Source organism: Elephas maximus, chromosome 20, assembly GCF_024166365.1.
Source record: "Elephas maximus indicus isolate mEleMax1 chromosome 20, mEleMax1 primary haplotype, whole genome shotgun sequence".
Lineage (NCBI taxonomy): Eukaryota > Metazoa > Chordata > Mammalia > Proboscidea > Elephantidae > Elephas > Elephas maximus.
Window position 1 is genome coordinate 42,629,519 of NC_064838.1, and position 26,827 is coordinate 42,656,345.

The window sequence follows — 26,827 nt, forward strand, 5'->3', positions numbered from 1 at the left end:
TGCTCTCCCCCTAATGAGACAACACATTCCTTTTCTCCACCCTGTATTTCCTGTGTCCATTCAGCCAGCTTCCGTTCCCCTCTGCCTTCTCATCTCCCCTCCAGACAGGAGCTGCCACATAGTTTCATGTGTCTACTTGAGCCAAGAAGCTTACTCCTCACCAGTATCATTTTATATCTTATAGTCCAATCCAATCCGTGTCTGAAGAGTTGGCTTTGGGAATGGTTCCAGTCTTGGTCCAGCAGAAGGTCTGGGGGCCATGACCTCTGGAGTCCTCCTGAAGGATATTTTTGATGAATAAAGAATTCCAGACAGTTCTTTTCTTTTTCAGTGCTTTAAAAATTTTGTTCCATTGCTTTCTGGACTTCACAGTTTCTGATGAAAAATTTATCTGAATAGAGCTTTAGATTCCCTGCTCTGCTGCACACTTCCTGTGGCTGATCTGCCTCCAGGGCTGAGTGGCAAGTGGATTGACAGAGAAAAGCAGTAGAGACTGTATTAGTTTCCTAGAGTTGTTGTAACCAACTACAGGGTGGGTGACTTAAAGTAACAGAATTTTATTTTATCACAGTTCTGGAGGCTAGGAGTCTGAAATCAAGGTATCAGCTGGGCCATGCTCCCTCTGAAGTCTCTACAGGAAGCCTTCCTCTTTCAGTTTCTGGTAGCCCCCAGGTGTTCTTTGGCTTGTGGCACTATCACTCCAATCCCTGCCTCTGTCTTCCCTCTATGTCTCTTCTCCTCTTATAAGGACACAGTCATTTTTTTTTTGTCTTTGTGCCTCAATGTTGTCATCTATTGGAGGCTCTTATGAGCAGGGAATAGGATCCTGCTACTAGGTGTCATTTGTCACCACTGTCTTCTCTCTTCGTCTCAGGAAATCTAACTTTCTGCCCTGGAATGGGCCATTTCTGCCTCTTCTACTCCAAAAAACTCACACCCATGCACTCTCCCTATGGGCAATTCAGCTTAATTCTCCTCGTTGGTATCAAACACAAAAGCTGATTACTTTAGGAGGAGAAAGAAAGAAGAGCTTGGATTTTCTTTTTTCTTTAATAACAGCTTTATTGTATCAAAAAAACCCAAACTTGTTGCCAGTGAGTTGATTCCAACTCATAGTGACCCTATATAACACTGTAGAACTGCCTCACAGGGTTTCCTAGGAACAGCTGGTGGATTCGAACTGCCAACCTTTTGGTTAGCAGCCTGAGCTCTTAGTCACTATTCAGTGGTTTTTAAAGTTTATTCACAGAGATGTGCAACCATCACCACCATCTAATTTAAGAAAATTTTTGTTACTCCAAAAATAATGTACCCATTAGCAGTCACTCTCCATTCACCCTCCTGCCCTTTACTATATTTTTAAGGCCGTCTGCTATATAAACATCCTTGAAAAGATAGTCCAGAACAAAGGCAGTCAGTATCTCTGCTGACAAGACATGCAGAAAAGCATGGGACACATGGAAAACGGACTCCTAAGAGAGTAATCTGTTAGTAGTTCCCATAATAAACAAACAACAACAACAACAAAAAACCCAAACCAGTTGCGGTCAAGTTTATACCGACTCATAGTGATCCTATGGGACAGAGTAGAACTGTCCCATAGGGTTTCCAAGGAGTGGCTGGTGGATTTGAACTCCCAACCTTTTGGCTAGCAGCTGAGCTCTTAACCACTGCACCACCAGGGCTCCAGTTTCCTTAATGCCAAAAAAAACCCCATACTCATTGCTCTCAAGCCGATTTCAACTCACATCAAACTTACGTACAACAGAATGAAACACTGCCTGGTCCTGTGCCATCCTCACAATTGTTGCTATGTTTGAGCCATTGTAGCCACTGTGTCAGTCCATTTCGTTGAGGGTCTTTCTCTTTTTCACTGACCCTCCACTTTACCAAGCATGATGTCCTTCTCCAGGGAGTGGTCCCTCCTGATAACATGTCCAAAGTATGTGAGATGAAGTCTTACCATCCTTGCTTCTAAGGAGCATTCTGTCTGTACTTCTTCCAAGACAGATTTGTTGGTTCTTCTGGCAGTCCATGGTTTATTCAATATTCTTTGCCAACACCATAATTCAAAGGCATCAATTCTTCGATCTATCTTATTCATTGTCCAGCTTTTGCACCCATATGAGGCAATTGAAAATACCATGGCTTGTGTCAGGCGCACCTTAGTCCTCAAAGTGACATCTTTGCTTTCCAATACTTTCAGGAGGTCTTTTGCAGTAGATTTGTCCAATGCAATACGTCGTTTGATTTCCTGACTGCTGCTTCCATGGGCATTGGTTATGGATCTAAGTAAAACAAAATTCTCGACAACTTCAATCTTTTCTCTGTTTATCAGGATGTGGCTTATTGGTTGTGAGGATTTTTGTTTTATGTTGGGGTGCAATCCATACTGAAGGCTGTAGTCTTTGATCTTCATCAGTAAGTGCTTCAAGTCCTCTTCACTTTCACCAAGCAAGGTTGTGTCATATGCATATCACAGGTTGTTAGTAAGTCTTCCTCCAATCCTAATGCCGAATTCTTCATATAGTCCAGCTTCTCGAATTATTTGCTCAGCATACATATCGAATAAGTGTGGTGAAAGGATACAACCCTGATGTACACCTTTCCTGACTTTAAACCACACCGTATCCCTTTATTCTGTTCGAAAGACTGCCTTTTGGTCTATGTACAGGTTCCTCATGAGCACAGTTAAGCATTCTGGAATTCACATTCTTTGCTGTGTTACCATAATTTGTTATGATCCACACAATCGAATGCCTTTGCGCAGTCAATAAAACACAGGTAAACGTATTTCTGATATTCTCTGCTTTGAGCCAAGATCCATCTGACATCAGTAATGATATCCCTCATTCCATGTCCTCTTCTCAGTTCGGCTTGAACTTCTGGCAGTTCCCTGTTGATGTACTACTGCAATCACTTTTGAATGATCTTCAACAAAATTTTACTTGTGTGTGATATTAATAATATTGTTTGATAATTTCCACATTCTGTTGTCAAGGAATGCAAAGACGAGTAGTAAATAATACTAAATAGGACCCCATGCTTCCTGGGGTCCTATTTACTACTCCTCCTCAGCTCTGGCCAATTCTTCTGGAACTGACCACTACATCTATAAATTACAGTTTTATATTACTGCCGCTTCCTGTGTTGAAAGCATTAATTTTTGACTTTCTACTGTGGAAAATGTGGATTTAGCTTTCTTTTACATTCCCACCATATCTACCTACTTTCTGTTTCCCCATGTGTTATCGAATTGTGTCCTCCCAAAATACAGGTTGTAGCTGTAACTCCTGTACCTGTTTGAAAATAGGGATTTTCTCTTGTTCTGTTAATGAGGTCATACCACAGTAGGGTGGGTCCTAAATCTAATCACTTCAAGTGGTGTCTCATAAAAAGAGCAGAATAGACACACAGACACACACAGGGGCAAGACAGATGCCAAGAAATGCGAAGGAGTGCCAAGGAACTTCTGGGATTGGCTACCGTGAAAGAACAATCCTCCCATAGAGTCGATGCCCAGGTTTGGACTTCTATTCTCCAAAACTGAGACAATAAATGCCTGTTCTTTAATGCCACCAACTGGTGATATTTTTCGTTAGAGAGCACTAGGTAAATAAGACACCATCCTTCCAGAATAGATAAGGCATAGTTTTGGTTAATACCTGGGTCGCACAAATGGTTCAGCGCTCAACTACTAGCTGAAAGATTGTTGGTTTGAACCCACCCAGAGGCACCTTGGAAGAGAGTACTGGTAATCTCCTTCTGAAAGGTCACAGCCTTGAAAACTCTGTGAAGCAGTTGTACTTTACACACATGGGGTTACCATGAGTCAGGATCTACTTGCCAACAACTAACAACAACAGTTTTGGTTAGCTCAATATTTAGTATTTACCTTATTATGACTCTGTAAATGCTATTCACAGATGAGCCATGTGGTATACTTTTCCTTTCCTGTACAACTTATTGTTTTCTCTGGAATTAACTTATTTTTTTGGTTTTCATTGCTCTTCTCTAAGTGTCTAAATGTCTAAATCTTCCTTCAAAACATTAACATTTGATAAGTTTTTTTCTCCAGAATACATCTGCCCCAGAGCCTTCTGACCAACTCCATCCTGTGCTGACTGCTCTTTAGGCCTGCTGGGCACCTGTCACTCTTGGATATCCCTTCAGCATTTCCCAGGGATTCTCTTTTCTCTCTACTGTGCTGAATCCTGTTTCCTCTATCCCATGTCTACTCTTTCTTGATTTATGCCTTCATTTAGGTGAAACACATGCTGATAAAAGGGCACGAGGGAAATAGATTTTTTGAGACACTGCATGTGTCACACTTAATTAATAGTTAGGTGGGTATAGAAGTCTAGGTGGAACATAATTTTCCTATAGAATTTTTGAAGGCATTTACTTCATTTTCTTTCAGCGTTAAATGTCGTGGTTCAGAAGTCTGATGCCTTTCTGGTTCTTGACCTTTTGTACGAAATTTTTTTCTCTCTAGAGGCTTTTAAGATCTTCTGATTGTCCCAAGTGTTCTGTAATATCACAATGATGGTTTCGGTTTATTTTCATCCATTGTGCTTGTTAGTGTATCCTTTAAATCTGGTGACTTAAGTTCTGGAAAAATTTAATTTACTTCATGGATGATTTATTACTCTCCATTTTCTCTTTTTTCTTTTATTGGAACTTCTAGTATTCATACATCGAACTTCTTGGACTTAATTTCTTTCTTATTTTCCATCTAATTGCTTTTAGTTCTACTTTCTGAGAAGTTTCCTCATTATACCCTCCAAATTTTCTATTATGTACTTAATTTCTGCTATATTTTTTTAATTAAAAAAAATTTTTTTTTAATTTCCAAGTACTTTTAAATATCCTTTTCCTGTTCCATCGATGCAATGTTTTCTCTTATCTCTCTGAGAATATTTCTTGTCCTGCCATGGTCTCTGTTTCCTCCAGCTTGCTTTTCTTCATTTGTTTAGATTTCTATCGTTCATATACATGCTTTCCTCAAATGATTCTTAACTGTTTGCTTATCTTTAAGAGTGGTACTCCATGGAAGTGCAATGCATGTAGAAGTGCAATGCGTGTTTCTGTAAGGTCCTTTATAGCATGATCTGGCTGTGCCCTATTTTGGGTTGGTCAGATCCCCAAAGAAGAATCTTCCAGTCTCCTGCCTGGGGGGTATGGCTGCCAACATTCTGGGAGTCAGGGAGGGAAGAAAGTTGAGAATTTCAATACTCAGTATGCAAAATTTATTTAATCCCTCTGATTTTTGTACTGGACTCCTGCCCTCAACCTCATTCTTTGTCTGGGTGAAGGAGGGACTTTATCTGACTATTGAAAGTAGGGAAGGTGATTGAGAGGTCTGCCTTTCAACCAATCTTCATGTTTTCAGGGTCACCTTCATTCCTTCTTCCAGAGTTACTTGTTTTTTGCCAATTTCTGAGCCTATCTGGGGTTCTGTGGTACAAATCACATTTCCCCCCCCTTTTCCTTTTCCTGTTGCCAATTCGGGATGGAAGTTTCTCAGGTCTAGTTATTTACTATTCATTCATCTGCCTTCCAGCTTCCAAAATTTTGTTGCTGTTGTTTTCTTTCCTCTTCTCTTTATCTGACTATGGTCATTTTAATGGAGTTTGGAGGGAAATAGAAGTGCTCAATCTACTATCTTAACCAGAAACAAATTACTATATTTAATACACGTTTATGTATTTGTCTTTTCCATCCAATGTTGAATATCTTAAGGTTGTATCCCAAATGTCTGCACACAATATGTTTCAATCCATTATTATTGAATTAGCTAAATAGCTAAAAAAGATTAACTTCTTGACTGTAGTTTTCTGAATAAATAAATGGGACAAGTAGGTCTGTATCACACAAGGAGAGAAAATTCAGTGTTTGTTTTTAGGTCTGATGGTGAGATCTCTAGTTCATAATAAGTACGCTATTATATAATTGTTCTATTTTGCATAAAACCCCAGTGACAATTCAGAACCAAATAATTAAAATGGTCTTTGAAAGCTCATATGATAAATCCCTCTCCTTCTGGCTACAAGCAATATCAGCCCATTGTAGTGCTAAGAAGAGGGGTTGATTCATGGTATGAGTTTAGACATGTTTGAAAAATGGAGGATATCAATTCTCTAACTCAATATAATACAAAGAAAGATAAGATAAAGAAACAAGACAAAACAGAATGTCTTCTAGATCTTCAGACACTAATTGCCACCCCTATCTCTGGAGGTTGTGTATTCTCTGCCCTTCTTTTCTGGTTAAGAGAAAGCCAAAAGCCAGATGATGGAGGGGGAGCAGCCCTGGTGGATGAGGGCGCCCAGCACTTTGAATCTCCCTCCTGACTTCTAAGGCCTCTTTACTCAGAGAAACTTAGTAGGCCAGGTTTCTTGCAACTAGGATAGATGATTGCCTTCATACAAGCATGGCATATGATGTTTAATATAAAAGATATTAAGACAGTTTTTTAAAAACCTCTTTGGACAGTCCTCTGAAGAACAAATAGAGAAAAAATTTTGAAGCTCTTTAATATGGAAATTTTCAAGCATACACAAAAGTCGTAAAATAAAGCCCCATGTACCCACCATCCAGCTTTAATAATTATCAACATTTTACTGATCTTTTAAAATCTATTTTCACTTTCCCCCTCTACTTTCAAAAAAATACTTGTTGGAGTACATTAATACAAATTTCAGATATCACTTTCATCCATACATACTTCTGAATAATCTGTAATTGTCAAGGACTTTTAAAAAATTTTTCCTTTCTTGCCTTTATAAAACTACAATGCCATCATTACCCCTAACAAAGCCAACAATTCCATAATACCATCTAATACCCCAGTCCATGTTCAGATTTCCCAGATATCAGAAAAAAAATGTCTTTTTACAGATTTGTTTGAATCAAGAACCCAAAAGCTCACTGACTTGTACACATAAAAATGGCTGAAATGGCAAATGTTTTGTTACATATATTTCACCACACACACACATACACACACACAAACAGCCAAACAAGGTCTACTTATGTATCTCCCAAGTCTCTTGTAATTCGTAATGAAAAGTCTATTTTTAATTTACATACAATTATGAGCTTATAAAATGAAGGTCAGTTTATAAAAGGTTTTGCTTTGCTGCAGTGTCAGCTTTATTTTACTCTATTTATTTTGGCATTCTTCCAAAATAGAAATATTCTTGAGGCATATTTTTCATGGGTATGTACTGGCATAGTGCTCTATTAGTCAGGTTAGAATTACACATGCAGTGATTTTTAACATAACTGCATTCTGCCCTTATTTATTGATGCAACTAATGAAACTTTGGAGGCCCCTGGTTGCTAGATTTATGCATATTTTGGAATCTTCCTGTTGCATTAAAAATGATGAATCTATACTGTAGAATGCAAAGATGGTACAATTAGATATCTGCAAATTAAGCTCAGTAATAATATATGCATTAAAAAACGAAAGCAAACCTGTGTTGCCATTGAGTTGATTCTAACTCATAGCGACCCTATGGAATAGAGTAGAACTGCCCTACAGGGTTTCCAAGGAATGCCTGGTGGATCGAACTGCTGACCTTTTGGTTAGCAGCCAAATGTTTAACCACTACAATGCCAGGGCTCCATAATATATGCATTAGGTAGGCATTGTTTTAGAGACGCTTTTAAGCAATTTATTTCAAGTGGCAGTAGTGGGGATACGAACAAGAGAGTTTTCTGAAGGGCAGATTTTTTTTTTTTTTGCTCATAAAGACAAAAATCAAATCTAGTGCTTCTGGTCATTACATCCACTACCACTTGTTCTTCATATTTTTAAATCTCTCCTTCTTTAGTCCAACAACCAGGCACAAATCTTTCCTATATCATTTCTTTTCTCTTCATAAAAAAAAAAAAAATAGTCAACCAATATTTATTGTCTGCTATGTGTTTTTTTTTTTTTTTTATGTGCCAGATGCATTATAAATTAGATCTCATTTAGTTCTTACATCAGCCTGTAGGTTAACACCTCCATTTTACAGTTGTGAAAACCAAAGTTCGGAGAGGTTTGGTAAGTTGCTCAAGGACTCCGAACTCTGAAAATCATGCTTTTCAGTGCACACTCTGCTCTCAGGATTATTCACTGGCGATTGGGTTAAGAGAGGTAAAAATCAACACCAAAGGATGTTACAAAACATTTAACCTGGATCAGTACCTGCTCCATGGAATCCCCCACAGATATACAGTTTCCCATCTACTGCTCCTGCATTAGTAGAATTGGTTCGAAGGGAGAGGAGGGGACTCGGCATGGGTGGGCCCTCTCTCCAAAAATCCCCATCAGGGTTGTAGATCTCCACGGCATCAAGGCATTTTCGAACCTGGCCTTTGTCTCGACCTTCGCAGCCAATCCCACCTATAGAGAATGATACACAGAAATGAGATGACCGAGAATCACAACTCTATTGTAGATGGCACCCCTTCCCTGCCATGGACTGTATCACATGTTTATGAGCCTTTGATTTTTCTTGCCCGAATTAGATAATTTCTAAGTAACCACAATGTCTAGTCTGTGCTCCACAGAAAAATTTGATTTGATTTTTGCTGATAGCGCCCCCTCTGTTTGTGCTCGTGCATGAGGCTGATTCCACGGCAGGCCATAGATTCTCCAATATCCAACACAGGTTCACAGAATGAGCAGGTGAACCCAACTCTGACATCTGCCTTCCTGTAGATCATCAGGAATGATTTTGCTGCCTCTCCATCACTTCTTAAGTTGCATATATCTTTCACAATTAAGGAAGGGCCATCTTGTGTGTGTGCACGTGTGTGTGTAAATTTCAGGACTGGGGTCAAGAAGGCCCAAACCAAAATGTCCAATGCATCCTCCATTTTTGGATGGTACATTCTTTCAACAGATATTGAGTGCCTGTTACACACAAGGCAATAGTGTTAAGCTTAGAAATATGAATAAGGCATATTTCCTGCTCTCAAGAAGTTAATGGGGTGGAAGGAGCCATGCATACAAATAACTAGAAGAGAGGACATTATGACACGTATCTTAAGAGAGCTACAAATTAGATTCAGAAGTCCAGAGACTGTAACAAGTAACAGAAATAATATTTACATAATTATGATTTTAAGTGCAACCCTTCGTGGGAAAAAGTAATTGTATAAGAACCTCTAATCCACTGTAATAAGAAACACAAGTTTGTAGGAGATCTTTTTTGTTCTTTTCTCCTAAGTCCAACAGTGAAATGTCTTCAAGGTCAGGGCCATATTTCCTGACCTGAAGGATGGTCCTGAGACTGAGATGAATTCCCAGGAAGAAGAAATACACCAGTACTTACAGACACTCATTTCATCAATGACTGAATTCCATCTAGAAAAATACCATCTAGGCCTGTTGCTTGATCTCCACGACCAACCAAAAAGACTTGAAAATGCTGGCCTCAGGCTAACCCAGCTCTCTTTCATGTAGAGAGATCTTAGAAGAGCCATTGAACAGGTGGAATGTTCACTGGTGTTTGGATATGTTATTTACAGCAATATCAAAACCAAAACTATGAACTGCTTTATCTCATGGCACTTACTGTATGTCTTATTTACTGGGAAATTAATTACACATTATCTCATGGTATTTCGATTTTCACTGCTACTTAACACCCTTTACCCATCCTTGCACTAGTCAGACTGTATTTTAGTCATTGCCTGCTTCCCTATGTTGCTCACAAGACCATAGTCTTGGCTATTGTATCCCTAGTACCCAGCATTGTGCCTGATATGTTGTATTTTTGGAATGGATTAATGAGGAATTTAACTTTTCATGTTTTCCCTGTCTGTCCAAGTAAAGGATGTACCGTAAGCTCATTTGAGGGCAAAGGCCACTTTTTACACATCTTTTTCTATTTCACAGTGCCTGGCACACAGTAAGTATTTAAGTAATCCGTGAAGGTTGGTGAAACCAGCTTATTTTCACCATGGCTGGGGCTTATGCCAGGCAAAATAGGACTTTGGAGTAAAAGTCTTTTTTTTTTTTTTCTGATGGAGCCTTGCTTATTTCCTGTCTTCATATGAATCCAGAAACTGAAACTATAAACTCAGAAAGCTCTGAGCTGCTTTCTCCATTACCTGACTGGATAAATAATTTAGCCCATTACAATGCCAAGTCTGAGCTGCAGTGTTTCCAAGTAGGGGACGTGCTGGCCTCGGTTACTGCACAGCCCTGCTCTTTATTGGCCCTCTTTCTATGTGGCAGTGTGGTAGCCAAGGCTTTGTAGCCTTACAAGAAGTGGGATTTCATATTTGTGCAGCAGAGGCCTTAAAGCAATTGAACCCAGCAGCTATCCATCAGGTAAGGTAAGAATAAAATGATTGAGTTATCTGTTTCTGCAAGGCCTGGAAGAGAGATTATTGGGTGGCTTGTATTACAACCAGTAAGTGGAAGCAAAAAGATTAAATGAAAGTCACATGAAGTCAGGCTGGGGCACGTCAGGCAACCCAAGTCTTGAATCTAACTCAGAAGTTTTACGTAAAAGCTCATTAGAAAAGCTTCCCCAACACAATGCATATAAAGAATGGGTATTATCTCTTGATTTTTAGAATAATTAGAGTCCTTATCATTTTTGTCGTTCTGTTACCCAAAGTATTTCATTATAATGTTCACCTCTTAGTACAAAACTAACCTTTTAAATATGTGCCCATTTAAATATGAGCTGCTTCTGTTTGGTTGGCAGACAGTTCCCATGCTCCACTCGAGGAGGACAGAGCAGCCTTCCAGGAAACTCTGTCTTTGTTTCTGACCATTAATGCTTGAACACATTTTCTGTCTCACCTGGATGTAATTCCACCATCAAGTACCCTTCCAGCATCACTTATTAGCAGCAGATTTAATGAGCTTAAACTAAGGTGAATCTTGATTAGAAAAATCACCAAATAAAAGCATGATCTTTATTAATAAGTCAACACCAGCACTACAAGAGAAACCTTTTGATGAGAGAAACCCTAGGGTAGGATCAGCACATCTGTAGAATTTCAGTGAGATACCTCCATATCTTTAATTTACACACTAGCAGAGCCTGACTTTTCTTTATTCAAAAACAGATGAAAGAATAGAAATTATCTTTGTGATTTATACCCAAATGGGTTTCAAATACAAAATATATACCTTTTTGGGGGGTGGTGGTGGTGCGGTGAAAATCATAGAAGAGGACAATGCCTCCCTCTCCCCGTTTCCCTTTCTACCAATACGAAAACCGGCTCTTCTTGTGTTAGGCAGGTACAGAATCTTTCCCTTCTGTGGGCTGCAGGAGGAAACATCTGTCCCCATTCAAGACCTCCTGGCACAGGGGGCGTTCTGGCACACAAAGTCTGGCAGGGGAGAGCAGTTGTGCTTCTCTGATATTCTCGAGGACGTGCCATCCATGTGCCCTTGAGTATAATGGTTCTTGGGCTCCTCATGTCCTTCTGTCAGTGAGGTTGCCTCAAGGTGGCAGACTTATTCTATTCTCCCCTGGGCTTATAGAACAGACGAGCCAAGAAATAAAAGGGGCGGGGTGGGGGGGGAGTCATATTCAAGGGATATCATGATAGTTCTGATAAGCTCTCAAAGTTGCTTATATTGCTAAACCAGCCTTAGAAATATATATAATTGCTGTCTTTAGGCTCCCCTTGTATTACGGAAAAAGCATGTGGGCTTTGGGAAACAGGCAAACCCTGGTTCATATCTCTGTGTCACCACTTACCAGCTGGACAACTTTGGTTAATTTAATTTCTCTAAGTCTCAATTTTCTTACCTTGTAAACTAAGATTTAATAATACCCATCTCATAAATTATGGCACAGATTAAATTATGAGCTAACCATGCAAAGGAGGGGAAGGATAAGGGGGAATTGGCATTCGCTGTGTACCTAGTCACAGTATTATAGGAATTTTCTTTTATGTACTTATTTAATACAAGCAAACAAAATGGCTTGTATGTAGTAAAAACCAGTTGCAGTCAGGTCGATTCTGACTCATGGCAACCCCATGTGGGTCAGACTAAAACTGTGCTCCATAGGGTTTTCAATGGCTGATTTTTCAGAAGTAGATTGCCAGGCTTATCTTCCAAGGTGCTTCTGGGTAGACTAGAACCTCCAACCTTTCAGTTAGCAGCTGAGTGCATTAGCCCTTTTAGTAGATACTCAGTAAATGTCCATTCCTTCCTCTGAATGTCTTTATATTCCCTTAGGTGCCAAGCATAATGCCTTTCTTCTACAGGATGCTTGGCAGTATTTGTTGAATAAATATTGAAGAAAAAAGAGCAATGCTGGAAGCACACACTCATCCATGCCAAGAAGTTCGGAAGACAGCTACCTGGCCAGCTGACTGGAAGAGATTCAAATTTGTGTCCATTCCAAAGAGAGGCAATCAGAGTGCAGAAAAAAAAATCATTAATATCACATGTAAGTAAAATTTTGCAGAAGATAATTAAGATAGTTGTAGCAGTACATGGACAGGGAGCTGCCAGAAATTCAAAGAGGATTCAGAAATAGCTGTGGAATGAGAGATATCACTGCTGATGTCAGCTGAATCTTGGCTGAAAACAGAAAATACCAGAAAGATGTCTACCTGTGTTTTATTGATTATGGAGCCCTGGTGGCATAGGGGTTAAGAGCTCAGCTGCTAACCAAAAGGTTGGCAGTTCGAATTTCCAGCAGCTCTTTGGAAACCCTACAGGGTCTATATATCCCACAGGGTTTCCAAAGAGTCGCTTTGAGGGTCGCTTTGAGCCTGAATCAACTTGATAGCAACGGGTTTGGTTTTTTACAGTTTCATTGGTTATGCAAAGGCATTTGGCTGTGTGGATCATAACAAATTATGGATGACATTGCAAAGAACGGAAATTCCAGAACACTTAATTGTGCTCACGTAGAACCTGTACATCTACAAGAGGCAGTCATTTGAACAGAACAAGGGGATGCTGTGTGGTTTAAAATCAGGAAAGGTGTGTGTCAGGTTGTATCCTTTCACCGTACTTATTCAATCTGTATGCTGAGCAAATAATCTGAGAAACTGGACTATATGAAGACGAACGTGGCATCAGATTGGAGGAAAAGTTATTAATAACCGGCAATATGCAGATGACACAACCTTACTTGCTGAAAGTGAAGAGGACTTAAGCACTTACTGATGAAGATCAAAGACTACAGACTTCAGTATGGATTACACCTCAACATAAAGAAAACAAAAAATCCTTACAACTGGCCCAATAAGCAACATCGTGATAAATGGAGAAAAGATTGAAGTTGTCAAGTATTTCATTTTACTTAGATTCACGAAATCAATGCCCATAGAAGCAGCAGTCAAGAAATCAAACGAAGTATTGCATTGGACAAATCTGCTGCGAAACACTTCCTTAAAGTATTGAAAAGCAAAGACGTCACCTTGAAGACTAAGGTGCACCTGACTCAAGTCATGGTATTTTCAATTGCCTCATGTGCATGTGAAGGCTGGACAATGAATAAGGAAGACTGAAAAAGAATTTGAATTATGGTGTTGGTGAAGAATAGTGAATATACCATGAAGAAAGACCAAATCTGTCTGGGAAAACGTACAGCCAGAATGCTTCTTAGAAGTGAGGATGACAAGACTTTATCTCATGTACTTTGGACATGTTATCAGGAGGGACCAGTCCCTGGAAAAGGACATTGCGCTTGGGAAAACAGAGGGTCAGAGAAAAAGAGGAAGACCCTCAATGAGATGGATTGACGCAGTGGCTGCAACAATGGTTCAAACATAGCAATGATTGTGAGGATGATGCAAGACTGGGCACTGTGTCGATGTGTTGTGTGTAGGGTCACTATGAGTTGAAATTGACTCGATGGCACCTAACAACAACAACAATGGGAGAAAGATAACATATTTTACTCAAAATGATAGAATTTTTTTGACAACTGATATATTCTTCTTTAAATATTGAAATTTTTGCTTCAACTTTTTATGATGTTTTAAAATATATATTACATTCTTCCATGCCTTAGTGAATTGAGGATATCAAATATAGTTTAACATTTTCTTAAGGATTCAGGGGTAATGATATGACCTGGTGTCATAATACACCATAGATACACATTGTTCTACACATTAGGCCACATGAAGACATACCTCAGACTTGCTCTCTTGAAAAAACCCTTGCAACTGGCTTGACTTTATGCTGTGTGCCTCTTTATCATAAAAGCAAAACTCAAAATGTGTAATTGCATAACTCTCTGGCTGTGTAACGTTATGCTTTCCTGCAAACACATACAACTAAATCAGAGAATGACTCAACAGCATTGTCCTGAGATATTTCTCATCTAGTCTCAGTAAGCCGGAAGCATAAAAAGAAGATGGAAGGAATACACAGAGTCATTATACCAAAAAGAATTAGTTAATGGTCAACCATTTCAAGAAGTAGCATATGATTAGGAACCAATGGTACTGAAGGAAGAAGTCCAAGCTGCACTGAAGGCATTGGCGAAAAACAAGGCTCCAGGAATTGACGAAATATCAATTGAGATGCTTCAACAAACAGATGCAGTGCTGGAAGTGCTCACTCGCCTATGCCAAGAAATTTGGAAGACAGTTACCTGGCCAACTGACTGGAAGAGATCCATATTTACGCCTATTCCCAAGAAAGCTGAGCCAACCAAACGCAGAAATTATCGAACAATATCATTAATATCACACACAAACAAAATTTTGCTGAAGATCATTCAAAAACAGCTGTAGCAGTATATTGACAGGGAACTGCCAGAAGTCCAGGCAGATTTAGAAGAGGATGTGGAACCAGGGGTATCATTGCTGGTGTCAGATGGATCCTGGCTGAAAGCAGAGAATGCCAGAAGGACATTTACCTGTGTTTTATTGACTACGCAAAGGCATTTGACCATGTGGATCATAACAAATTATGGATAACACTGTGAAGAACAGGAATTCCAGAACACTTAATTGTGCTTGTGAGGAACCTGTACATAGATCAAGAGGCAGTTGTTTGGACAGAACAAGGAGATACTGAGTGGTTTAAAGTCAGGAAAGGTGTGTGTCAGGGTTGTATCCTTTCACCATACCTATTCAATCTGTATGCTGAGCAAATAATTTGTGAAGCTGGACTATATGAAGAAGAACCGGGCATCAGGATTGGAGAATGCCTCATCAACAACCTGCATTATGCAGATGACACAACCTTGCTTGCTGAAAGTGAAGAGGACTTGAAGCACTTACTAGTGACGCTCAAAGACCACAGCCTTCATTATGGATCACACCTCAACATAAAGAAAACAAAAATCCTCATAACTGGACCAATAAGCCACATCATAATAAACAGAGAACAGAATGAAGTTGTCGAGGATTTCATTTTACTTGGGTCCACGATCAACACCCATTATATCACCTTCCCACTTTTCTAACAATATCTGTGTGTCTCCAAGTGTAGTCCTATGACTCTTTGCACCAGAATTGCCTGGATGCTTCCTACAATTCAGATTCCTAGGTCCAACTTCAGACCTACAGACTCAGAATTTGTGAACGGTGCTGGCATTGACTCAATGGCAACAGGCTTCAGTTTAATTTTGAAGACCAGGAATCTGCCATTTTTAAAAGCAAACTTATGTTGGTAGTTTGAGAACCACTTACATTAAAACAAAACAAAATGTAACAAAAACTTGCTTGAAATTTTATCAAAAGAAAGAAAAAGACAAATGAAACTACAATGAAACTTAAATCCAGGTCTTCTAAGTTCATAAAATAATTCACCATTAAAGTGATCTTTGAAATGCATTGAGTATAATGACTTGAACCTTTTATGTAACTTTTCCCTTCATTACTTTTTAATGGCATTCAAGCTGAGAGTCTGACTTACACAATGTTGTTATGTTTTCAGTAAACCAATGAGGCACAAAATGGTTTCCTGGAGAAAATAACGTTGATAGTTTGGGACATTAGCTGTGTGGGAAGACTTAATATTAGTTGTCTCCCCAGATGGAAATGAAAAGTCCCTATTTTAAAAAATTCCCCATAAGAACTGTAACTGATTATTTTTGTGGCTTTTTACATAACAGAAGAATAGGAGAGGCTATGGAGATGAAAAAATCCAATTGAGTAAACCAATATTTACTAAGCAACTATTACATAAGCTGGGATTCGGACTGGCTTTTAGAAGAGACACAGAGATGAACAAGGCAAGGTCTCTTCTCCCAGACAGTCTGAATAAAGTGTGACAAGGGCGATGACATAGGTAAAACAGGGTGCTGTGGGAACCTATGCAATTAATTCTGACCAAGATACAAACCATTGGGATGAGATGACTGGACTTTGAAGGATGTGTAGGAGTTCGCTGTACAGAGGAGGAGGCCTTTTAAGCAGAAGGATGAGGAAGTGAGGTATGTTCAGGAAATGACCTCCACCTGTGGGGTTAGAGTTTAAGTTGTGTGGCGTTGGGAGAGAAGTGGCTGGAAGAGATCAGGCTAGAGAGGCAGGCTGGAGTCAGTCTATAAAAAGATCTTAACGTCTTCACAAATAAGCTTTGTGCTTACTCCCTATATTCAGTTTTTCCTGACCCATCAAGCTGAAGCAACTTCTGAATAGAACTGCCTTTTAAAAAAAAAATTTGATGGAAATTCAAAGCATATTTATGAATATACATTTTCATGTCAGAAGCAAGTGTAATTTATTCAAAAGTATAACTAATAGTATAAAATCTAAAATGCCTGCTAGTTTATCTTACACACAAACTTTTTTCAAAGAAAGAGCCTCTGGTACCACATTCAAATCGGAATTTTATAATAAAGGCACTCAACCAGAGCTCACAACTAGGTTTCAATGAGTTGAAACCCAGAAAGTCCTATCTTTCTCAAATTTTACTAATAGGAGCTTTCATTTAGTTCATTTTCTACTTTATTATTAATAGAAAAAAGATTTAAAACCATGAAAACGAAGAGTTAACATCGCCTAATAATAATTTTATTTTATTATTATTATTTTTAATAATAATAGATTATATTAACCTAAATTTTCCAGACTGCCTTTTTAAATAAAATATTTTAGAAGATTAGGGTATAGTTTGAGTTAAGTAGCTTAATTATCTCTTATAATGAGCTTTCACAGTACACATAAAACAAGATTTTCTTTAAATAAAAAAAGCATATTAAAATGCATGACTTTAAACAGTGTTCTTCCATTTAGTTTCTTTCCCAAAATATTTTAATGGACTCAGCCATTAGGCACATAGTACCACTGTTTCATGGACTTCCTAAGAAATGCAGTCAGGTTCCTGAGAAAAGTCCCAGGGAAAAAAAAAAAGTTAAAATGAAAATTAGCCAGCATTAAATACCCAGATTTTCAATAAGGATATCTGTTTACTCATAAGTCTTATGTTGACTACTTAAAATATTTTAAGCCTCCCAGGAAGTTATTCAACAGAAGAGCCAATTATAGTGTGGTAAAGCTGACAGAAGATTATTAAAAAGATAGGAAAGAAAGAAAAGGCCAAAATGGATGTCAGAAGAGACTCTAAAACTTGCTCTTGAATGTAGAGGAGCTAAAATGTACGAAAGAAATGATGAAGTAAAAGAGCTGAACAGAAGATTTCAAAAGGTGGCTGGAGAAGAATAAGTAAATTATTATAATGAAATGTGCAAAAACCTGGAGGTAGAAAACCAAAAGTGAAGAAAAACGTGCTCGGAATTTCTCAAGCTAAAAGAATTGAAGAAAAAATTCAAGCCTAGAGTTGCAGCATTGAAGGATTCTATGGGCAAAATGGAGGCTTGGTGGCTCAGTGGTTAAGAGCTCGGTTGCTAACCAAAAGGTCGGCAGTTTGAATCCACCATCCGCTCCTCGAAAACCCTATGGGGCAGTTCTACTCTATGACTCTATGAGTCAGAATCGACTCGACAACAATGGGTCAACAGGTTTATAGGCAAAATATTGAACAACACAGGAAGCATCAAAAGAAGATGGAAGGAAAACATAGAGTCTCTGTACCAAAAAGAATTGGTTGATGTTCAACCATTTCAGGAAGTAGCATATGATCAAGAACTGGTGGTATGGCAGGAAGAAGTCTAAGCTGCACTGAAGGCACTGGCAAAAAACAAGGCTCCAGGAATTGATGTAACATCAAAAGAGATGTTTCAACAAATGGATGCTATGCTGGAAGCTCTCATTTGTCTATACCAAGAAATTTGGAAGATAGCTACTTGGCCAACTGACTGGAATAAAGCCATATTTGTGCCTATTCCAAAGAAAGGTGATCCAACAGAATGTGGAAATTATAAAAAAATATCATTAATATCACACACAAGTAAAATTTTGCTGAAGATAATTAAAAATGTTTGCAGCAGTATATCGACAGGGAACTTTCAGAAATTCAAGTTGGATTCAGAAGAGGACATGGAACGAGGGATATCATTGCTGATGTCAGATGGATCTTGGCTGAAAGCAGAGAATATCAGAAAGATGTTTACTTGTGTTTTATTGACTATACAAAGGCATTCAACTGTGTGAATCATAACAACTTGTGGGTAGCATTGAGAATGATGGGAACTCCAGAACACTTAATTGTGCTCATGAGAAACCTGTATATAGACCAAGAGGCAGTTGTTTGAACAGAACAAGGTTTGTTTAACATCAGGAAAGGTGTGCATCAGGTTTGTATCTTTTCACTATACTTATTCAATCAGTATGCCAAGCAAATAATCTGAGAAGCTGGACTACATGAAGAAGAATGAGGCATCAGAATTGGAGGAAGACTCATTAACAACCTGTGATATGCAGATGACACAACCTTGATTGCTGAAAGTGAAGACTTGAAACACTTATTAATGAAGATCAAAGACTACAGCCTTCAGTATAGATTATATCTCAACATAAAGAAAACAAAAATCCTCACAACAGGACCTATAGCAACATCATGATAAACGGAAAAAAGATTGAAGTTGTCAAGGATTTCATTTTACTTCAATCCACAGTTAACGCCCATAGAAGCAGCAGTCAAGAAATCAAGGGATAAATTGCATTAGGCAAATACACCACAAAAGACCTCTTTAAAGTCTTGAAAAGCAAAGATGTCACTTTGAGGACCAAAGTGCACCTTGGACCCAAGCCATGGTGTTTTCAATCACCCCATATGCATGTAAGAGCTGGACAATGAATAAGGAAGACAGAAGAAGAATTGATGTCTTTGAATTATGGTGTTGGCAAAGACTGCCATGGACTGCCAAAAGAACCAACAAATCTGTCTTGGAAGAAGTACAGCCAGACTGCTCTTTGGATGTGTGGCTGGTGAGACTTCCTATCATGTACTTTGGGCAAGTTATCAGGAGGGACAAATTCCTGGAGAAAGACATCATGCTCGGTAAAGTAGAAAAAAAAACAGTGAAAAAGGGGAAGACCCTCAATGAGATGGATTGACACAGTGGCTGCAACGATGGGCGCAAACATAACAACAATTGTGAAGGTGGCTCAGTATGGTGCAGTGTTTCATTTTGTTGTACATAGGGTCACTATGAATCATAATCAACTCAACAGCACCTAACAACAACAAAGCTGATAAAATACACATGTAACCACATGAACAATGGAGTTACTTAGGCAAACATTCCAGCCGTATTTTTATTTTAAGAACACGATTTATAGATTTCCAGGAAAACTGTCAAATATCTGACTAATATGCCCCTTGGCTAGTTTTCCATAATTCCAGATGCTGTTTTCATCTAAATTCAAATTACTTATGGTATCTGTGACAACACACTTTCTCAGAGACAAGACATTTCCACAAGTAAAAAATTAGAATGGATTTTAACTGAAACCAATATTCTAAAATCTTTAAACCTCAAATAAAACCTCTAGGGTCAGTGTTAACCACAGTGTTCAGTAGTTTAATGTTTTCATCTTTAATTCCTATGTGAAGAATGTATTCTGTACGATATTTTCAGAATTCCCCACATGAAAATGTGTGCCTATTCCATGAAGAACAGCCCACTAAAAGAACAGCAGGCATGGGTAAATGTGCGTAATGTTGTTGGTACATATTTACAGCAGGAAGAGATGAAGAAAACAGGACGAACTGGCTCTTTGACCCCAGGTGCATGAAGACAGGGTGATTTCAGCATGATGATGCTTCTTCAGCTGGGCCATGTTGCTAGCAGCAGAGACCTGCTAGGGGTGGAGGAGTTGAAATACCTCAGTTAAGAGAAGAACTGGGATAAGCATTATTAGGGCACTGTCTTAGGCTGGGTTCTCTAGAGAAGCAAAACCAGTGAAGCGTATATATATATATATACTTCTCTCTATAAATACACATACAGAGAGAGAGAGACAGAGACAGAGAGAAAGAGAGAGAGGAGAGAGGGAAGGAGGAAGGGAGAGAGAGGGATTTATATCAAGGAAATGGCTCATGCAGTTGTAGAGGTTGGAAAGTTCCTAGTCCATGTGTCAGGTGTCAGGCTGGAGGCTTCTCCTGTCTCACGTAGCTGCCGAGCCTAAGGTCTACAGGTTAAGATGACAGGCTGCTGGCTCAAGGTCCAAGAAGTGGAGGTCAGATGAAGACAAGCTGAATGTAGGATCCAAAGCAGAGCAAAAGCCCGGAAGTCCACGTATATTGGATGGAGGCCACACCCCCAAAGAAACTCCCTTTCAACTGACTGGCTGCTCACAGCAGATCCCATCATGGATGTGATTACATTATGTGAGATCTCATCATGAGATGATTACATCATTACATAACTGTCAAAACACTGAGAATCATGGCCCAGTCGCAGCCTTTTAAGTATAATGGACCCCTTGCCACTTATTATAAGTAAATAATAATAATTGCTATAACTATGATTTATTGAACAGTTATTATATGCCAGGCACAGTATTCAGCATTTGTCATCATTTTCTTTCTTGAGCTTTACAAGAACTGCATGTCTTTTGCTATTAGCAGATAACACAATTGTCTTCTCAGAAAATATTATGGGAATGAAAATACTAGAATGAATAAGTGAGTTCAGCAAGGTTCATGGTTACAAAATCAATACACAAAACTCAGTTGTATTTCTAAATGCTTGCAAGGATCAATCGGAAAATTAAAATTAAAAAATCAATATAATTTACAGTAGCATCAAAAACAACAAATACGTGGGAATAAATCTAAACAAAAAAAAGTGCAAGACCTCAAAATGAAAACTACAAAGCATTGCTTAAAGAAAATTGAAGAAATGGAGAGTAATGCCATGTTCATGTAAAAACTGATTTTTGAATGTTTAACCAACCTTGTTTGCATTCCTTGTGTAAAACCAAATTAGTTATATTAACATTTCCGTATAATTCTGGATTTGATTTCTTAACATTATTTTAAGAATTTTTGTCTATGTGTTCGTAAGGCATGTTTGTCTGTACCTTTCTTATAACAGTTATTTTTGGAAATCAGTATTATTATAGAGTCATATAACGGTTTTGAAAAATTTCCATTCTCTGTGTGCCAAAATAACTTGTGTATGACTGATATTATATATTAAAAAAAGAACTGCATGAGTTAACAATGTATTCTTATCATCTTCATTTTATGAATGAAGAAAACAAACTTGCTTAAAATCACTTGCTAATAAGTTCCAGAAATAGGATTTGTCTGCAGAAGGCCCATTCCTTTCTCTGATTTCTTTAAGGCAAAGAAGATGCCTACGAAATCTTTGTACAGATAGGATTAACAGAGATGATTTGTAAAAATGTAGTAATGAATATGGAATATACCATGGACTGCCAAAAGAATGAACAAAACTGTGTTGGAAGTAGTACAGCCATAATGCTCCTTAGAAGCAAGGATGGTGAAACTTGGTCTCACATACTTTGGACATGTTATTAGAAGGGATCAGTCCCTGGAGGAGGACAACATGGTTGGTAAAGTAGAGGGTCAGCAAAAAAAAGGAAGACCCTCAATGAGATGGACTGACGCAGTGGCTGCAACAATGGGCCCAAGCACAACAACAAGATTGTGAGGATGGTACAGGACCGGGCAGTGTTTCGTTCTGTTGTATGTGGGGTTGGTATGAGTCGGAATCAACTTGACGGCACCTAACAACAACAGTAAACGGGCAGACAATACATATAATTTACCTAGCATTTTTTTTAGTAGTTCTTTGACAGATACTACTTTCCTTCAAAGAAACCTCTCATGAGGCATAGCAGAGTAAGCTAGCTTAAAATATCTTTTTCTTGTTAAAAATGGTATCAGAGTTTGGCACCTAAAAGCGCTGGCATCAATGATTTAGAAAACATAACTGCAAAGAATCTTTTATTTTTCAAGAATGCTAGAAATACAAGTTTTTGTACTACTCAGAACTCAGGCTGTCATAGATTGAACCACATCCCCCCCAAAATGTGTGTATCAATTGGGCTGGGCTACAATTCCTGCTATTGTGTGATTTTCCTATATGTAGTAAATCCTGCCTTTACGATGTTAATGAGGAAGGATGGGTGGCAGTTGCGTTAGTGAGGCCGGACTCAACCTACAGGACGGGATTGTGTCTTCAGACCATCTCTTGAAATATACAAGATAGAAGCAAGTAGAGTGACTGGGGGACCTCATACCACCAAGAAAGCAGCACCGGGAGCAGAGCACATCCTTTGGATCCCGGGTCTCTGCGCCTGAGAAGCTCCTCAACCATGGTAAGTTTGAGGACAAGGAACCTTCCTCTAGAGCCGACAGAGAGAGATAGCTCCCCTGGAGCTGACACCCTGAATTTGGACTTTTAGCCTACTTTACTGTAAGGAAATAAATTTCTCTTGCTAAGGCCATCCACTTGTGGTATTTCTGTTATTGCAGCCCTAGATGACTAAGATAGAGACCATTAAGGGAGTGTCTATTTACTGAAGAGTATGCTTTACCCAATAAAGTGAGCTTATAAGCTTTTTGTGGACAGTGACCTTGTTCATATAATTACCTGATTGATTAGTCCTGGATAAGTAATAGGAACTCAAAGATTCAAAATTGCAAATTCAATAAAGATGAATCAATAGGGACTTTAAAATAACAAGACAAATAACCCTATCATAAAATGAGCAAAGGACTTGAATAGCAGTTCACCAAAGATGATATTCAAAAGGCCTCCAAACACATGAAAAGATGTTCGATGCCATTAGCCTCCAGAGAGATGCAAATCAATATCCAGGGGATATTTTTGGTTTAAGGTTAAAAGATTATTTTAGGTTAAGAGTTTTGAGGGTTCAACCACTAGGATGGCTAAGATAAAAAAATAGAAACAGATAATAACAAATGTTGGCAAGAATGTGGGGGAATTGGAACGCTTATCCATTGCTGGTGGGAATACAAAATGGCACAGTCATTGTGGAGAACAGTGTGGTGATTTCTCAAAAAAATAAAAACAGAATTACCATATGACCCAGCAATTCCACTCCTTGGTATACGCCCAAAAGACTTGAAAGCAACGACTCAGAGACTTTTCCAGCGGTGCTCATTGCAGCACTACTCCCAATAGCCAAAAAGTGGAAACAACCTAAATGTCCATCAACAGATGAACTGATAAACAATATGTGGTACATACATACAATGGAATACTCAGCTGGTAGGAGAAATGAGGTCTTGATACATGCTACAATATGGATGGAGCTGGAAGACATTATGCCAAGTGAAATAAGCTAATCCTGAAAGGACAAATACTGATGACCTCATTTGTCCAAGAAGACAGGAACAGGCAAATACATAGAGACCAAAGTTTATTACTGGTTACCAGGGACAGGAGGAAAGAGGAAAGAAGGGGGTTAATGGTCATGGAAAAATCATACTGATTAAGGGTAGGGTTGTACAGCTGATTATTGTAAGTGCTGTCGAGAAGTTGTACACCTGTAAAAAGTTGAATTAGCAAAAATCGTGTGATAGATATATTTACAACAAATACAAAAAAAAAATAGTAGTTGCTGAGGCTGCTTATATACAACCAAAGACCTTATGGCATCTGATTCCTTGGTTTGGAGGTTTAGGGCCATGGTTTCACGGGACATCCCAGTTAATTGACCTGATAATGTGGTTAGCGCTTCTGTTCTACCTCCTCATTTGTTGCGTAGTGCCTGGGGTCTTAAAAGCTTGCAAGCAGTCATCCAAGGCACAATTGGTCTCAATTTGCCTGAAGCAACAGAAGAAGAAGGAGAGTCAGGAAAATGAGGAGGGTATGGAACAACTCAACGGCACTGGGTTATGGAATGTATAGCTAATTGCCTCCATGAACAACTGCCTCCTTTGCCATGAGACCAGAAAAACTAGATGGTGCTTGGCTACTATTACCGAACATTTTGATCAAGGATTCTATACAGGAATCCTGATCAAAAGTGGGAAAATGCAGAACAGACTTTCAAATTCTCACAGAATCCAGACATTCTGGAGCCATGAAGGCTGGATGAACCCTCAAAACTATTACCCTAAAATAATCTTTTAACCTTAAACCAAAAATATCCCCTGAAGTCTTCTTAAAACTAAACCACATTATAGCTTAACAAGTAAAAAAGTCTGCCTTGAGCATTATGCCCTTTTTAAGAACTACCTATATGGGATCGAATTGACAACAGCAACTCGAAAGATTAGATAGGAACCTCAGGGAGCAGTGAGTTTGTGTTAATGCGGGAAGAACAACTCAGAAACTGAGGATGAGAATGATTGCACAACTTGAAGAATGTAATCAGTGTCACTGAATTGTACTTGTAGAAATTGTTGATCTGGAGTATGTTTTGCTGTGTATATTATCAACAACAACAAAACAAATAAAATAAAAATAAAAATACTTTAGGAAACTGCAAAACAATTTTCTGGGGATAAACCCAATGACTAAGGTAAAGTAAGCCTTGTCCTCTCTTTTTAAAAATGGACTCAAACCTGAAATAGGTGTTTTAGCAAAAATAAATTGGAATGGAAAAATTGCTGATTTAGAAGATCTCTAACATGTGTCTGGACGTTTTCAAAGAGCTTAAGAAAGTAAACAGAACTGTGCACACATCCATTAAAGATCTTAAACTGAGGTTCTCCAGATAACCTCCAGAGGTATTTTGTCCACGGAAAACCCTCGGACTAAGAAGACAACTGAACAGGGCAAACAGCTTCTGCCCGAGACCATCAGAACAAGATTCTACTAGAACCATTGCCACACTCTTTTTTGTGTTCTTTTGTTCTTTATCCCTTTGATTGTATTTTTTCTCCATAGTGGTTTCCTAAGACTGGGCTTTACTTGGGAAGATGACCATCCTAAATATATAATTTGGCCCTCCCAAACTACTGCTTGTGCAGCCAGTTTGAAGTATGATATAGAGATATGTGATACTAACATTACCAATGATGATACAACACAAAAATGGGAAAAATGTTCTTTCACTGGAATAGGGGGATAAAAACTTTCTTGGAATATAGCGGTGACTGTTTGCCATGGCACCAAAGAAAATATGCCTGTAGGTCCAGTATGACTGACCACATCTCTAATGCACCACCCAGGTTTTTTTTCCTGTATGGGAATCAGGCTCTTTGCTGCCATCCGGGATCAGAACTAATTGTTGTATTGGTCTATTAGATCATTCAAGTTTATGGCTTTCCAACACCCTTAGGGAACTATGTCTTCATATAAAGAGTCTGAATGGATAATAATCTTCTTGAGAACTGTAAATGAACACTGTAGTCTATTCTTAGGAACAGACTCCTGAGGATAACAATCCCATCTATAGGTGTTGTTCTGCTCAGGTGAGGCCCTCCAAAAGCTGTCCTTCACTTTGGCTAATATTGTTATTTGTTGTTAGGCACTGTGGAGTTGGTTCCAACTCATAGTGACCATAGGTACCACAGAATGAAACAGTGCCCAATCCTGTGCCATGCTCACAATCGTGGTTACCCTTGAGCCCACTGTTGCAGCTACCGTGTCAATCCATCTCATCAAGGGTCTTCCTCTTTTCTGTTGACCCTGTACTTTACCAAGCATGATGTCCTTCTCCAGGTACTGATCTCTTCTGACAACATGTCCAAAGTATGCAAGGTGCAGTCTTGCCATCCTTGCTTCTAAGAAACATTCTGGTTGTATTTCTTCCAAGACGGATTTGTTTGTTTTTTTGGCAGTCCGTGGTGTATTCAATATTCTTCACCAATACCACAATTCAAAGGCATCAATTCTTCTTCGGTCTTCCTTATTCATTGTCTAGCTTTTGCATGCATTTGATGTGATTGAAAATACTATGGCTTGGGTAAGGCACACCTTAGTCTTCAAAGTGACATCTTTGCTTTTCAACACTTTAAGGAGGTCCTTTGCAGCAGATTTGCAATGTGTCTTTTGATTTCTTGACTGCTGCTTCCATGGGTGTTGACTGTGGATCCAAGTAAAATGAAATCCTTGACAACTTCAATCTTTTCTCCATTTATCATGATATTGTTTATTGGTCCATTCGTTAGGATTTTTGTTTTCTTTATGTTGAGATGTAATCTATACCAAAGGCTGTGGTTTTTGATCTTCATCAGTAAGTGCTTCAAGTCCTCTTCACTTTCAGCAAGCAAGGCAAGTATAGGAAGTAGTAAAGCCCATGCCCTGGAGAAACAACCAACTAGCTTAAATTCCTTTCCCAGAGAAGTAATGGATAATAGCATAGTCTTGGATTTTATTTTTCTAACCAGAGGGTTTCAGTGCCATTGCTGAGACTTCATTTTGTAACTGGATTGACACCACAGATAAGGTAACACAATTTCTATCTAAACAAAGAGAAAAGGCAAAATGATGATCTAAGGAAGACTCAGGGAGTTGTTGGGACTTGTTTTCATGGTCAGATCTGGAAAAATTTAGATCATGGCATTAGAGTGTCTGCCAATTTC

General features: G+C 38.7%; 1 protein-coding gene across 1 annotated transcript in view; it reads right to left on the reverse strand.

The window, feature by feature from the left end:
• Positions 1-8,183: 8,183 nt before the first annotated feature.
• Positions 8,184-26,827, reverse strand: part of KBTBD12 (kelch repeat and BTB domain containing 12) — a 69,364-nt gene continuing 50,720 nt past the window's right edge. The window contains exon 4 of the mRNA XM_049863418.1: positions 8,184-8,398. Coding sequence (XP_049719375.1) covers positions 8,184-8,398 — 215 coding nt within the window. The remainder of the gene's footprint in view (positions 8,399-26,827) is intronic.